The 16,277-nt window shown below is 45.4% G+C and overlaps 1 protein-coding gene across 1 annotated transcript in view; it reads left to right on the top strand.

The window, feature by feature from the left end:
• The window catches only part of LOC135257956 (disks large homolog 1-like), a 155,908-nt gene that overhangs the window by 126,597 nt on the left and 13,034 nt on the right, over positions 1–16,277 (top strand). The window contains exons 13-15 of the mRNA XM_064341168.1: positions 3,922–4,057; positions 8,851–8,969; positions 14,342–14,456. Of these exons, the coding sequence (XP_064197238.1) occupies positions 3,922–4,057; positions 8,851–8,969; positions 14,342–14,456 (370 nt within the window). The remainder of the gene's footprint in view (positions 1–3,921; positions 4,058–8,850; positions 8,970–14,341; positions 14,457–16,277) is intronic.

Genomic DNA, 16,277 nt, shown 5'->3' with positions numbered 1-16,277 from the left:
CAGAGAATTTGGCAAAGCTGTCTCATTAAATCATGGGCTGTTCTGACCATCACTATTATAAATTATAAATGAAATGATTAAAGAGATCTGTAGTGGAGATTATGTATACCATATATATCTGTAGTGTACCATACTATACTGTCCCTCAGAACCTCTCTTCTGTTTGAAGTTGAACATTGACAGTCTTGGCTCAATAATTTCAGGATACAAGCTGTTTTCTGGGCAATTTCCCATGTTTCCCTGGTAGTGGTTGTACTGGTGTAATGAGGAGAGCAAAAAAAAAGAAGAGAGAAACACTGTGACAAAGGTCAGTGGCTTTCGACGTAATTGGAAGAAAGGGTAAATAGTTGTTAGCGATGAACCAGGTATTTAAATAAGCGTGACTGACACCTGGAGGCCTCTGTCTGATTTTGGGTGATGTGGATTACCCTTGACCGGGACGCCCTTGGTTCTCACTTTGAGAAATGCTCATAAAATGTCAGGACCCATCACCAGGAGACCTGTCAATGGAAACAAAGCACCTCTGCGGCTCTCCAGTTGACCTTGCCTCCGCGGTTCACACAGAAGTCGCTCATTTTAATCTTCAAAAGCCGCGTAGCCCCAGCCAGCCCCGATTACGGCCTTTCAAAGTCAAAGCCAGGACGGCGCTCCACCGATCCCTCGGCGGGCACTTTAAAAACGAATCACGAATTCAGCTTTTATCTTCCCGTGATAGGGCGGCCGTAGAAAGAAAAATTAATAGAATATCAGCTCTAATGAGCACGCGCAATATTTGCATAAGACGGAGTTATTGGCTGAGTAAATCCTCGCCTGACCCTGAGAGCGGTTGTAGAAGCCACGCGCCCGTGTAAAACTACTCCTGACAACACCCAGGTGCGCTAATGACATCTGAACGCATAGAGCCTGATTTTACTAAGGCCTTTAGCACGTGCAGAACCTTTTAGCGCACGCGGAACTAATAACGCAACCAGTGATTGGAGCAAAACAAATACAATGACCAATCATTGGTCTCGTTATTGGTTATGCGTGCGCTAAAAGGTTTAGCACGTGCTAAAAGGTCTTTAGTAAATCAGGCTTGTGGTGTGATGCAACAGCCTGTCAGCAGCCCGCCGCGCTCCTCTCTCCGGCGAGCGCCGATTGATCGCTCGCCCCGGAGCGACAGCCGTCGATGATGTAGCGCAGCAGCAGCAGCAGCAGCAGCGGCGGTGCGTCGGACGCTCTCTCCGAACGCCCGATATCACCGCGCGTCCCGGGCGAGGACGCCGCCGCCGCCGGGGCCCGAAGGCCGATCGAGCCGCCGTCCCTGCAGAGTGAACCGGGGTGCAGACTAGTGCCGAACGCTTCGTGAATAAAAGATAGTTTTGTTAAGTTGAAAAAGGACTCTGTCTGATTTCAAGAGCAGAAATGCTCATATTTGTTATTCGTATAATTTGCTCTCCTCCCTTCATCTTGTCATCTAGGGCATTACTCATCATGATATTGACAGTAACACTAGAAGTGTCTCCAGTTACTGTTCTATACTGTGAATAGCTGACAGGAGTATAGATATCTTCTTTTGTAAACCCTATCCTAAACCCTAGAAAAAATAAAAGGTTTACTTTGATTGTTTTTATTTTTATTTTGAGTGAAGCTGTGTAGTAAAATGTCGTATTTACAAACAATTGGCCTTGTTCTTTCTGAACACTTGTGAAGGTTCGTTGAGATTCGTTGAGTAATTTATAAATTTTATGAAATATATTAATGTTGGTTAGTTATGGTGCCTGATATGAACTTGAGATATATTTTTTGCAGGCACACACCTTTTGTTAATCTTTGTCCCAACCCATGAATGGAGTGATTTTTTTTCTCGCGGGTGTCTGTAATTTAAGGTCTAAATGGCAAAAATAGATTGGATATTTATTTTCATAGAGGCTTGCTGGGTCTGATATGAAGTTTTGGGAGAGCACACCTCCTGTTGGGGGGCGATATTTTTTGATAATGACAGTTTTGTTGCATCTGCAAGACACTTGGTTCATTAAGTACTGTGCATCACATTCTGCATAAAAAATAAGCTTTATATATCATAACGTTTGGAATAAATCTTTGTTTCGGAAGTAAAAAAATCAGCAGAAGTTCTTTTCCCAATAGTTTTGAAAAAAATAGTTTTTAAGAAATGAGAAATGGTTACTTAACTTGAATTAGAATTAGTGTTAGAATTAATTAGAATTAATTAGAATTAGTGTTAGCAAACATCTGTCTGTGTGAATTGCTGAACAGATGTAGTGTTGCTTGAGTCAGCTGGACTGAAACTTTTTTATAAAGATGTTTTATAAAGTAATTCTTAGGTTGCGCAGTGTTATGGAATCCGTAATCATAGCACTCCTAAACTTGTTAAGCTAGAACTGTGCATTGCAAAAAAAGGAAACGCATAACATTTGCACCATGTGTTCACAAACCCCAGACCGTGCACAGTATATATGACAAGTATCACAGTTAATCCGAGAAAAAATAACGATGTTTGTTTTGTTCTCACGCAGCAGTTCTCAGTTTACCTACTATAGCTGTATTGGTGTCAGCAGTGAGATACTACAGAACAAACGTATTGTTGCCAGCAGCGGGGAATGTCCCATCCCTCGTAAGAAAAGCTGTCCAATCATGCCAGAAGCTTTGCGAGAGTTCTCCGGTTTTATGATGTAATTAAAGAAAGTTCTTTGACACGCCCCCTGGATATGTGCAGCACTGTTTTACTGTGATCTGCTGTCTCATGCGTGAAGGTATCTGTCAAGGTTAATAACGCTGTGCATTTAGAACCTCGTACCGTGTGGCTCCCGTTATTGAAGTGGTCTGAGAGGACCTTGAGAGGCACAAGGCTTTGGGCGATATTGGTAGGGAGTACGATTTAGTGTCCCTCCTCTTTGTCCTCTGTAACACCACATGCTCTGGGAACGACCTCTTATGGTAGATACCATTGACCTTGAATGTCATGAGCTTTGCTCCTGTGTTGAATGGCTCGTCGTTGCCTGTGGCAGGGTGTGACTTTTGGGTATGCTAGATGACAAAGGCCTGTCCTATACCCATACCCATACCCCAGAGTTTTACCCGGCCTGGGGGGAGTAGGTACCAGATTCTTTTCAAGGGAAAGACATGTTGGTCATGTACAGTTATTCCAGTGTTGCATGGATTAGGGGTCTGGATAAACCCCCAGAGTACCAGGATCTGGGGTTTCCGACATGACTAAACTGAAACGAGCATCAGGTTTGGTTGGTATGGGGTATGTTAAGCTTTGCGCCTGTCGAGGTAATCTAAAATTGTACTGGCTCAACAAACAGGACCCACGCAGGGCAAGGTTCCATATGCACAGCTTTATTAACCTCAGGAGGTACAGTACCATACGCACATGACTAAAGATACACACAGTCAGAATAAAGCTTTGCTTCTCACATATATCCCTGGGGTGTGTCAAAGAACATTAATTACACGGTAAACCATAGAACCTTTTAGAAGCTTCTGGCTTGATTGAGCAGCTTCCTACTGGGGTTGTCACACAGCAGTTCAGCTAATTATTGTTAACTCAATACTGTGATACTTTGTGAATTTCAATTGAGATCATTTTGTTTGGCTCCTGCAGTGACATTTTTGGCTTTAGCTTTTAGGGAATCAAAAACTGTACAAGGTTTGGCCAATCAGTTTTCAGTTCTTGATCTCATTGGCTGTGTCGGATTGGAGGCGGGTTCCAGGTGTCATGGGAAAGGAAATCAGTCAGGCCCTCCCAAAGAAAGAATGGTGATGATAAATATGAACGATGATAGCCAGTAAAATCATTTTGTTTTCTTCCTCTTTTTTTGTTAGCTCTTTAGCTTACCTGTGAAAAAACACATTTGGGAGCGAAACAGGTTCATTGGCTACGTGTGCTCAATTCTCTGAATTCTGTTTTTCTTCCAGCTTATTCCCAGCACACGGAGAATCATATCAGCCCCCTCAGCCCCCCTACCTTCCTGGGCCAGCCACCTGCCCCCTCACCCACAGGACGCTACTCCCCCACCCCCAAAGCCATGCTGGGTGATGAAGATATCACCAGGTAAATGCACACCTGTTTTATTACACAATTAATATCTCATTTCACATGTTGCGTATTATATATCTTCATTCGGACTTCCTACTACCAGCTAGTTCATTGCCTCTGCAGACTGTAACCTGCTCAACCCATTTCATTATTTACTGTGATAGATGCCTCATTACATTTTTTTTACCAGCCATTCTCCCTGTGCTTTACACCGGGCCAGCCACTGGAGATGGGCTCCCCGTGTAGCACGGTTTCTCCTGAGAGTTTATTCTCCCCGGTGTTTGAGTGTTTTTCTCCCCACAGGGGAGTTTTTTTTTAATTTTATTTTTATTTTTTACCTCGCTTGCTTTTTGGGGGTTCAGGCTTGGTTTCTGCCCAGTTTCCCTTCTGTTTCTCTGTAAAGCGTACAAAACAATATCCAGGAGGCAATATAGGAGAAACTAACAAACAAGAGAAACGAAACTACGCACTAGAGAATGCACAGGGGACTGGAGATCTTAAGACACACAGGGCTGGCTATTAACTGGGGATGTTAACACAAGCGGAGGCATGAGGGAAACCAGGCACTTAAATACACAGTGCACACCTGAAACCAATGACATAAACGAGCTGGACACGTGCAGGCTAAACCAGAACTACTAATATAACAACAACGTAAATGAGCACGGGAAGACTGAAGCACTGGGAAACAAGAAAGGTAACAGGCGGCCTCTAGTGGCCGACATGAGGAACCGCGACATACCCCTTGCTGGCCCTAAAAACCGTTCGACCCTGTTCACGCTCTCATTGCGAAATACACGGTTTGACATGACCTGTGGGTTGTTTTAAGAGAACCGGAAAATACGCATCATTATTCTGGAAACGAAACGCGCAGTATATTTCCGCCCAGGACGTTTAAAGCAAGGGAAACATTATTATTCATCCCTGCGCTTTTTCAAAAACCATTCAGGCTTTTTTAATCTCCCTTGTAATTTCACGCTTTTGTGAGCCCCCCCTTACGCTGTTAAACGAGACAGACGGAGGACGCGTGGCACTAAACGCAGTGTTTCACGCACCCCGGGCGCGCAGTGGGGTATTTAAGGGGCAAAGCAGGGGCACAGGGCAAGGAGTGGAGTCTTTAACCCTGACCCTACAACCAGCCTCCCTGGCTGATGCCCCTAATCACATTTATTTAATTCCTATAATGTTCAGTCGCTCACCACAGTCATAATGGGGACGCTATCCCTCCCCCCCCAGTTTTCCCATCGGTTTAATGTGTCTCGTGTTAATGTGGGTCAATGCCGATAGCCATCGCTGTGGAAAAAAAAGTAAATGGGGAGGGGGAAAAAATCACTGCTGTCTTTGCCAAATTTGCCAAGATGGCGGCTTGCAGCGATTAATGGATTCCGTTTTCATTCCCTTAAGGGTGGCCTGTCGATGCCGCCGGCTTGTGGGGCATTGGCTCAGAGGGCAGATGGCAACTGTCTGGCGAAGGGCGTATTTTGTCTGGGGAGAGGGAGCGTGGTCCTGGGTGGCACACATGTTTCCAAGCGCCTCACTGCATTAAATCCTCTTTTAATGGAAAGGTTTTATGGCGTTGTCATGGCGAATAATCGGACGTCACACTCGTTTTAAAAGAAAATCGCATTCACTATAAGAAACATGTTAACCCAGTCTCATACCGCCTCTATAAGAAACATGCTAACCCAGTCTCATACCGCCTCTATAAGAAACATGCTAACCCAGTCTCATACCGTCTCTGTAAGAAACATGTTAACCCAGTCTCATACCGTCTCTGTAAGAAACATGCTAACCCAGTCTCATACCGTCTCTGTAAGAAACATGCTAACCCAGTGTCATACCGTCTCTGTAAGAAACATGCTAACCCAGTCTCATACCGCTGTCTCTGTAAGAAACATGTAACCCAGTCTCATACCGCTCTCTATAAGAAACATGCTAACCCAGTCTCATACCGCGTCTCTATAAGAAACATGTTAACCCAGTCTCATACCGCCTCTATAAGAAACATGTTAACCCAGTCTCATACCGTCTCTATAAGAAACATGTTAACCCAGTCTCATACCGTCTCTATAAGAAACATGTTAACCCAGTCTCATACCGCCTCTATAAGAAACATGTTAACCCAGTCTCATACCGCTGTCTCTATAAGAAACATGCTAACCCAGTCTCATACCGTCTCTATAAGAAACATGTTAACCCAGTCTCATACCGCTGTCTCTATAAGAAACATGTTAACCCAGTCTCATACCGCTGTCTCTATAAGAAACATGCTAACCCAGTCTCATACCGCTGTCTCTATAAGAAACATGCTAACCCAGTCTCACACCGTCTCTATAAGAAACATGCTAACCCAGTCTCATACCGCTGTCTCTATAAGAAACATGCTAACCCAGTCTCATACCGTCTCTCTATAAGAAACATGTTAACCCAGTCTCATACCGTCTCTATAAGAAACATGTTAACCCAGTCTCATACCGCCTCTATAAGAAACATGCTAACCCAGTCTCATACCGCTTCTCTATAAGAAACATGTTAACCCAGTCTCATACCGCCTCTATAAGAAACATGCTAACCCAGTCTCATACCGCTGTCTCTGTAAGAAACATGTTAACCCAGTCTCATACCGCTGTCTCTATAAGAAACATGTTAACCCAGTCTCATACCGCCTCTCTATAAGAAACATGTTAACCCAGTCTCATACCGTCTCTATAAGAAACATGCTAACCCAGTCTCACACCGTCTCTATAAGAAACATGCTAACCCAGTCTCATACCGTCTCTATAAGAAACATGTTAACCCAGTCTCATACTGCTGTCTCTGTAAGAAACATGCTAACCCAGTCTCATACCGTCTCTATAAGAAACATGCTAACCCAGTCTCATACCGTCTCTATAAGAAACATGCTAACCCAGTCTCACACCGTCTCTATAAGAAACATGCTAACCCAGTCTCATACCGCCTCTATAAGAAACATGTTAACCCAGTCTCACACCGTCTCTATAAGAAACATGCTAACCCAGTCTCATACTGCTGTCTCTATAAGAAACATGCTAACCCAGTCTCATACCGTCTCTATAAGAAACATGCTAACCCAGTCTCATACCGTCTCTCTATAAGAAACATGTTAACCCAGTCTCACACCGCCTCTCTATAAGAAACATGTTAACCCAGTCTCACACCGTCTCTGTAAGAAACATGCTAACCCAGTCTCATACCGCTGTCTCTATAAGAAACATGCTAACCCAGTCTCATACCACCTCTCTGTAAGAAACATGCTAACCCAGTCTCATACCGCCTCTGTAAGAAACATGCTAACCCAGTCTCATACCGCCTCTATAAGAAACATGCTAACCCAGTCTCATACCGCTGTCTCTGTAAGAAACATGCTAACCCAGTCTCATACCGCCTCTATAAGAAACATGTTAACCCAGTCTCATACCGCCTGGTCTCTGTAAGAAACATGCTAACCCAGTCTCATACCGCCGTCTCTGTAAGAAACATGTTCACTCCTGTCCAACACCACTGGCAGCCAGTCTCGTTTCATATCGACTGCTCATCAAAAGTTTACAAAGTTTGCTTTGTGATATTATCCCTTGTTCCTCTTTTTGTAGTCAATATACAAATGAGTATACCACCCATGATAACAATCAGGGCTCTATGCAAAAAAAACATTCCAAGAAGCATATTTGCTCTTATATTCTTCGCTCTTATGTTGAAAAAATTAAGTGCACACTAATGCATCCCAATTAGTAGATGTTCTCCTTTTTCCAGTTAGCAAACATCAATGTTCAGGTGCAAATGCTCCTAAAATGGGAGCACTATAGAGCCCTGACAATAATGGGATTTACTAACACAGTGGATGAGGAACATCAGGACAATTTTTTTAAATTGGCCCTTCATTCTAGATCATGATTACTTGTGCAGTCTGGAGATACTGTCACTGTTCCAGCTAATCTGTTGTCATACTGTACTGCATTATGTTTTTCCTCAAGTTTAATAGATTCATGCTGCTAAGGATTATTTGTCAGGTGGCGTGTCATTCAGCATTTGTTTGAGTGAGAGTGTGACAGTTCTTCTGCAGCACTGGGTTTTATAACCACTTGTACTACAACTCTGATTTAGATAAATGTGAACAAATTCCGTACATGCTACAGAAAAACACACAATGAGCCTGTTTACAGCCATTTGAAATTTTACCGTGTATAGAATTTGTTCTCATTTATCTAAATCACAGTTGTGCTGCAACATTTATCTAAATCAGAATGGTAGCGCAACTCTCACTTGATTAAGCGTGTAGCCTGTGTGACTGCGTGTTCGAGGGTGAACAGGGCGGTCAGCTGCATACGTTTTTCCTGTTGTGAATGGGATGAGGAAGTATGTGGCCCCCATGTTGAACGTGCATTTGAACATGAGCGGTCGTGGTCATGTGTGCCTTTGAACATGAGCGGTCGTGTGTGCATTTGAACATGAGCGGTCGTGTGTGCATTTGAACATGAGCGGTCGTGGTCGTTTGTGCATTTGAACATGAGTGGTCGTGGTCGTGTGTGCATTTGAACATGAGCGGTCGTGTGTGCATTTGAACATGAGCGGTTGTGTGTGCATTTGAACATGAGCGGTCGTGGTCGTGTGTGCATTTGAACATGAGCGGTCGTGGTCGTTTGTGCATTTGAACATGGGTGGTCGTGGTCATTTGTGCATTTGAACATGAGCGGTCGTGGTCGTTTGTGCATTTGAACATGAGCGGTCATGGTCGTTTGTGCGTTTTAACTTGAGCGGTCGTGGTGATTAAGTGCGTCACCTGTGCGCTAACGCGTCCTTTCGCAGGTGAACGGGGTGGACCTCCACAGTTCCACGCACGAGCAGGCGGCGGCGGCGCTGAAGAACGCGGGACAGACGGTCACCATCGTGGCGCAGTACAGGCCGGAGGGTGAGTGGGCGCTGTCGGTGGGGGGCTAACACAGTTTAAAGCTACTGAACAAGAACCAATGGGCTTGGGTCGGTTTTTCCAACTGTACTGCTATATCTGTTGTCTTTTTTTTAGTTTTTGTGACATCACTCATAATGCAAATTGACCTTTTGAGTGATGTCACATAAAGTTCAGCGACTACCTTTCCTCAGAAACGACGTCAAACTTAATTGACACAAATGTGTGCTTAGAAACTGAACATACAAACAAAACGGTTCCTTTTGTTTTTCTTCATTACCATTTAATTACTATTTTTCTTGGAGTAATGAAAACAGAGGTGAAGCCAGGTATTTTAATCAGATTTAAATAAAGCCACTAAATGCTCTTCATGTTCTAGGTAATAATTGATTAAATGAAGCGCATTCATAAAGAACTGTGTTGCTGTTCCGGAAAAAAAAAGAAAAACAAGATATGAACTGAACCATGACTCAGTGATTCAAGTATAATTTGAACCGGAGATTTGCAGAACACTTACACCCCTAATTATTTGTTAACCCAGGTTTTGAACTCATTTTTAATTGTGGATGTACATAGGAGTGCGTTTTGTGAGCTCTGATAATCTTCTGGGTATTATGCAGTGGTCCTCATTTGTGTGTTTACAATGGATTCTACATCTCAGGGTCAGCAGAGAGCTGTGACTGCAGCAGCCTGAAATATAGGGACAGACTTTAATGAGATGTGAGCCAATCAGAGAGCCTAGCATTAGCATTAAATATCAAAAAGATACGAAAGTTTGAGTGTGGAGATTAAAGAATACGGTTTAAATAAATAATTGAACAATCCAGAAGCATTATACATTTTTTTAAATACTTATTTCATACTGCAAGCAATGTAGTAGTGTTGTTTATTTCGCCCGTCCATTTTGTGTTGTACTGAAGATCACCAGCTGTGTGAGAGGGGATGGAAAGGTGGATTAGTCTGTCTGGGTTTCATAGCAACAGGTTGAAGACAGCGCTGAGTTGTGGCAAAGGCTAGGACTGAGCGAACTCCATCCTTCATCCATCCTACTTCATCAAGGGCTCACAGCTGAGACATAACCCTGTCACCCTGGAATCTACTGAATGTATGAACTTTTAGATGAGTGTACAGTTCATCTCTGTTCCCAAATTCTGTAAATGTCTATTAGTCTGATAGGTCAGGTGCAGGTCACGCATTTCAATATTTTTGAGAAAGTGCCACAGAACAGTGATGTAAATGCTAGTCGGGTCCAGTTAAGATGGAGAAACACTGGGGTTGCCGGGTGGCTCATCTTGTTAAGACCCTGTTGTAGTGCTTCAGTGGGCCCCACATTCTGGCTATGAATCTGTAGTGCGTTGATGGGCTGAATCTGGACCTTGCCAGTGCCGATTTCCAAGCACAACTGGTTCTAGCGCCACCCTGGGGAGGGAGGATGTCACACGCCAGTGTAACAACCCTGGGAGGGAGATGCGGCAGCTCCGGGAAACACCGTTGGTTGCCGCTTGGAGAGAGAGAGAGCGCACCCCACCAGCACGAAAAATAAATAATCGAACACCTGCACTTTCCCCCCTCACGGGTTCTGGAAAAAACCAATGAACTAGAACAAACTAAAATAACAAAGACGCAAAAGAAAGCAAAACTGAGCGGTTGCTTTTTAGCTCGCTGCTCATACCTGGCCAGCTTTTCAGCTGACCAGCTCCTCCACCTTTTCAGTGGCGGTTTACTTCCTTTTTGTGCTGCGAGAAACGGAACTCAAAAACTTGAGCTCTCTCGGTGGTGCTTCAGTATACTTTCTTCGTCATCTTCCTCTTCCTCAAAGTGTAATCCGTGTGAGAGCTGCCACTTCACCCGGGAGCGCCAGTATCTTCAGCTTCATCACAGAATTCAGTGAGGTGCCCAAAGTGTGCTCCTGCCCATGCTGGTGGGGCCATGATGCTGGTGGGGCGTTATTGATGTGCACTGTCTACTCTTACCATCATCATGTTTGTAAGATTAAGTCTCCATCCCTGCTTGATTTGCAAGGACAGATGAGTCCGATGGCTTGACAGAATTGCATATCTCACGCATGTTTTAGTGTATCGATCTTCAAAGTGTCAATAAAACCCCACACTTAATAATCAGTCCTGCCCCTCGGGATTGTGTTGTGTTTTGTGCGGGTGGATCAGTCTCCAGGCAGTTTAATTCAAAATCTATAAACTGAGCTGTCCTCGTATATTGATTGATATTTTTATTGTATCGTGTTTTTATGCGGCATACACTGTGTTGATTTGGTTAAACGAATATTGAAACTTACTTAAGGAAGACATGGTTTCTTCTTCGAAGGCCCTATGTTCATTCATGAATAATGAAAGAAATTTTGCACGGTTTGCAGCTCTTGCTCGCTAAAACGAATTGATTATTTGCAAGCTTGGTGACACCATCCGATGACGACGGCGGCCATTTTCCCTCCCCTTTCCGGATTCGCTGTGCTCATCGGCACTCTGTGTTCTTACCGCTGCACTGTTTCCTCGGGCGGTGCGGTCTGTCACGGGTCACTATCCTTTAGTGTGTAATGTGCGGTGATTACCGTGTCTGGACTGCCCCTGGCGTGTGTGCCGCTTCCCTTCCTGGGGAAAAAAAAAAAACGGTAAATCAGTTTGTTTTTCTCCCTCCGAGACAGTCGCCCCGTTTATTTAATTCCCCCCGGCCCGGGGGCCTGTCGCCGGCCGATTCGTTCTCGGGACACACCGCGTCTTTCCACACTTTGTCCTCGTTCGTGTGAAAACCCAGGTCGCGGTCTGGCTCTGGGTGAGCCGGAAGAACTGCCGTAACGTTTCTTCGCTCTTTTCGAAAAACGCAGGAAAAGTAGGAAAGTAGGAAAAAACGCTTGCCGAAAAGAGATCGCAGCGGTCATTGAAATTTGAAAAAATCAATTATTCGCTTAAGAAAAAGAGCCAACTTCTTTTAATGAAAAATGTTCAAAAGCCTTCGAGTGCACTGGTGTGTTTTATCACAGCTCACCTTCATCGCACCCTGTTTCTTTTCAACCATTGTGGTTCTCCTGAAAGGGGGGGTCGGAGGGTTGGGTGTCTGTCCTCGTCCCATGGTCACGGGCTTTTACAAGCCTGTCTTCATCAGAGCGCGCTCTCCTGTGGGGACACAGGAAATAACTCCCTCGAGGGTAGCTCCGCACACTGCCAAAGCGAAAGCTTGCGGCTTCCAGCCGGTTGAGTTCCCTGTACGTGGCCGCAGGTCGGATCTGAACATTAAGCTGCGTTTCGGGGCTCGGTCTACGCTGTGGGCAGCCTTTAGTCTTTAGCGAGCTCGTCGTCGCGCTACGGAAAGTGACGGGTCTGTGCTCGCCGCCGTGGTTACAGAGGAACGGCTGCGCGCCTGCTAACATCACGGGTTTCGGCCACGCCCCCGTCAAACAAAAAGACGGCGGGGGAGCCGCTACTCTACATTCGAACCTTTCAAAGCAGATGAAAATGTGGTTTAAATACGAGCGAAAACGTGGTGTGCATGTTGAATTCTAAAATCTTCAATTTTACAATGAGAACTTTTTCAGTGTTGATTCAAAGCTTCTTGCCCAGATTAAAGCTTATACATTTAGTATATTTATGTAATTTGGTGTATTCCTTTACTTTAAAAGGAGTTAAATGTATGATACAGAATGGAAGGGACATCTAGTCAGGCGTGTGAGTGAGTGAGGACAGACAGCTGTGTTGAGGCAGTTGACCTGTGGTGCACTTGTTCGAATGGAGGGCAGTAGAGGGGAGAGGACGGGAGAGAGGCTGTGTGTATCGTGGAGAGCATTTGCCTCCACTGTGCAGCTCTGCTGGAAGCGTGCTCCGATAAGGGCTACACACACACACACACACACGCGCGCACACACACATACACACTCACTGCCCTTCCCCAGTCACCCCGCGAGCCAATCACGCGGAGCGGCAGCCAGCGCGGACCCAACCACAGGCGCGCGCATTACTGAGGAGCCAGACGCTCCTACCGCGGCCGTGGAGAGACCAGCCGCTCAGCGGATGGATGCGCGCACACACACGCACACACACACACACACACACACACGCGCGCTTCAGAGAGGAGCAGATGCTCTTAACGCAACCCAGCCATAGTAACTCTAGCTGCCGCTGATCACAACGGGAACAGGAACACGCTGTCAGGACTGACAACTGTGGTGCGGAGAAAGAAGAGATACAGTCCGTGTGCTGATAAGGGTTAACCTAGCCGCCGTTCAGTGAAAATCCACGCTGCTCGGTGTGTTGCTCAAGTCCTAAGTGAGTACGGAGATGTGGAGTTTCATTCATTTGTACGTCCAGAAAATATTTTTCCGGACTGCTTTGTTGCTGACTGCTATATATGGAGTATTTAAACTCAGCACTGTTTCACTTGCCAAATAGTTGTTTTTGTTGTAATTTGTAATCTTGTTATTATTGTACAACAAATTGAATATGTTAATTATCACAATTTTATCAACATTTCTTTAGGTAATGGTATGTGAGTGTATCAGTACTCTATATATTGAATGAAGGAATGACTGAAGGACTTGTAATCATGTATGCCTTTAGTGTGGCTACGCTGTCGTCGGTACTGTCTTCCTGTCGATTTGATCTTGGTCATTAGGAGCAAAAGGCCCTTTTCATGCCAGAGCGGACAGAGAGGAGTCTGGCACACGAGTTCCGTAATGAATGTGCCACCGCGGTGCAGGCTTGAGGGAGGTTTCCAGACTCGGGGAAAACTGTGGCGGCATTACTAACGATGGTGCTTTCCGGCCGGCTACCGCTGTCTCGTTTGTAAAGGTTTCTTTCACAGTGGCCTTAAAAGGGATTGGCCATTTCCGCAATGTAGGTCGAAACATTTTAATAATTAATTGAGTGCCTTTTCCCCCCCACCGCCGCTTTTGTCTTTCGATAGCCTCTTTTGTTTACCGTACTTCCGTTCGTCTGGTTTTCGGTAGAGTGCGGGTCCCCACATCCGAATTTGCCGCGAGCCAGAGAACGGGATCGGTCCTCCGGATCTGTCTTTGGGCTTTGGGCTCTGCCCGGCGGTACTTATAAAAATACGAGCGTGCCGTTCCGGTTTTGTGTGGTCTGGGGTTCATTCGTACCTCTCTAGAAGGTGTATCGGGTTCCTCTGGAGGGCTGGGGGCTGGGCGCGTGCGGCTAGGTTAACCGTTTCCATGTGAACAGGAACAGAAGCTCAGGTCGGCGAGACATCCGTTTTTGGGGGGCCTCCATGTGGAGCAGCGGTCCTCTTTGAGGGGGGGGGCTGCTTTTATGGGAGTGCTTATGGGTCCTTTTCTTCCGCTCTTTCTTCCCACTGTCCCACTGTCTTATTCGTGTGTGGTTACGCGTGGCTGTTCTCCTCTGTGTTGTCAGAATACAGCCGATTCGAAGCCAAAATCCATGACCTACGGGAGCAAATGATGAACAGCAGCATCAGTTCTGGGTCCGGCTCTCTGCGGACCAACCAGAAGAGATCTCTGTATGTCAGGTAAGAGCCTCGCTATCTGAGATCCATACATCCGGCAAGATTCCCTTTTTACAGAGGTACCCATACATCGGGAAAGATCCCTTTTAACTTTTGGGTATGCTATCACACTCATTATCTCTTGATATAATTCCATATTAGCAGGATGGCACATCCATAAGTCCTTACTGTGACATTTATGTTGTCTGCCAGTGTGTACAGTAGATGATTAAAGATGTTTCTCAAAGGAGAATGCATGATATGCATGAGAATGATATGCTTTACCATATCATTGACTTTGATCTTCAGTCTATTGGGCATTCCCTGCGGAGGAGGGTGGTAAGGGTCATTTGGATTGCGGAGGTAGTGGAAAACTGTGTGTCTTCTCCTTAGCACCCGCCTTAAACCTACTCTTCTCTTCCTTCTGTGATCTTTTTTCCTCTCCTCTGTTTCCCTATTAATCCCTGCTTTCAATAGTGCCTCGCCTTCTTCTTCTCTCTACCTTTGCCCTTTTTGTAGCGATCCTCCAGTTTTGTCAGCTGATGTCGGGATCACTATCCCCCCCCCCTTTCAGGGATAGCTTTGCCCGTAGCTAATACTTTCCCCCTTTCTGCGCTCACCCAGTTCAAACAACCATTTTCCCCATGAATACGCTCTCTTCACAATCTGTTTTAACCCGTGGAGTTTGTCGACAGTCCTAGTGCACGCCTCTGCACATTATCGCATTCTGCAGTGAAAGTGTAGCTCTCGCCACCACAGTTTTATCGTTCACGAACCTCCACTATCTACCCGCCGTCACGTTTGAACCCCTCTTTAGCCTTCGTCATTTCTCAGAGATGAAACGGATCAACGGCGGATGCTCTTGACCGTCTTCGCCACCTCCCATGGCTCCAGTTCCCCCGAAACAGTTGACTGACTCCTCTCAGCTCTGCGGAGACTGATCGTTACTGGCCTGCCCTTCCTACATTTACATTTTAAATGACAACTTGAGAACCCGTGCCCAAATTTGAATTACAGGGACGGCAGGCAGCGAGAGGTCACGGCCAGCGATGTACGCTGTGGGTGGCGATAGCTCGTTGAATGTTGTCTTTTCAAATGAGCGGCTGCCATGCAGTTTACACAGAGCGCTTCACACGATTTGGCAGACACAGGGGGGGTATTTTTAACCCTGGTTGAAAAGTTAAAAGTCATATATTTTTTTTTTTTAAATCTTTTTAAAGAAGAACATTACTCATGGGAGGGCTGCAGTAATACTGTGAATCCTAAATCCACTTCAGCTGTGGATAAAGAGAGAAGACACCCCATCATGAATCCAAGGTTCAGATTAAGCCATCCTAACCTTTACAGAAATGAAAGGTGCTTTTCTGGACTAGCATGCTACCCCCCAGGGCTCCAAAGTCCTCTAAGGGCTCTTTTGTTTAATTAAGGTGGGCCGTGTCCATCTCTGTGGATTACCCTGGAGTTATCATCCCGTCTTCACCTCACACAACACGACACCTTTAGCATTTTATGTGTGACTCTACTTAGCAGTGTGAGCTGATGTTGTGGTCCAACTCACCGTTGGAAATTATTTTGCCTTCCCTCGGCTGGTATCATTTCCTCAGGTGGGTCCTACCACGTCAGTAAAGCATACTCTAAATCTTCCGTTGTTCTGTTGAGGGAACTATCCATGAGTTTTTCATTACGCCGTGTTGGTGAACTTCAAGGGCCACGCCGCCTACTAAATATGCTCTTATTACAGACAGGGCACGTCAAGCAGTAATAGCTTTGATTTAAATAATTGAGCTTCTCCTTCCGTTATTGGAGTTATAATGGCAAGGAGACCGTTATCTGATCTGTCATAAG

The sequence above is a fragment of the Anguilla rostrata genome, chromosome 6, assembly GCF_018555375.3.
Source record: "Anguilla rostrata isolate EN2019 chromosome 6, ASM1855537v3, whole genome shotgun sequence".
Lineage (NCBI taxonomy): Eukaryota > Metazoa > Chordata > Actinopteri > Anguilliformes > Anguillidae > Anguilla > Anguilla rostrata.
This window is presented reverse-complemented; position numbering and strand designations above follow the sequence as displayed.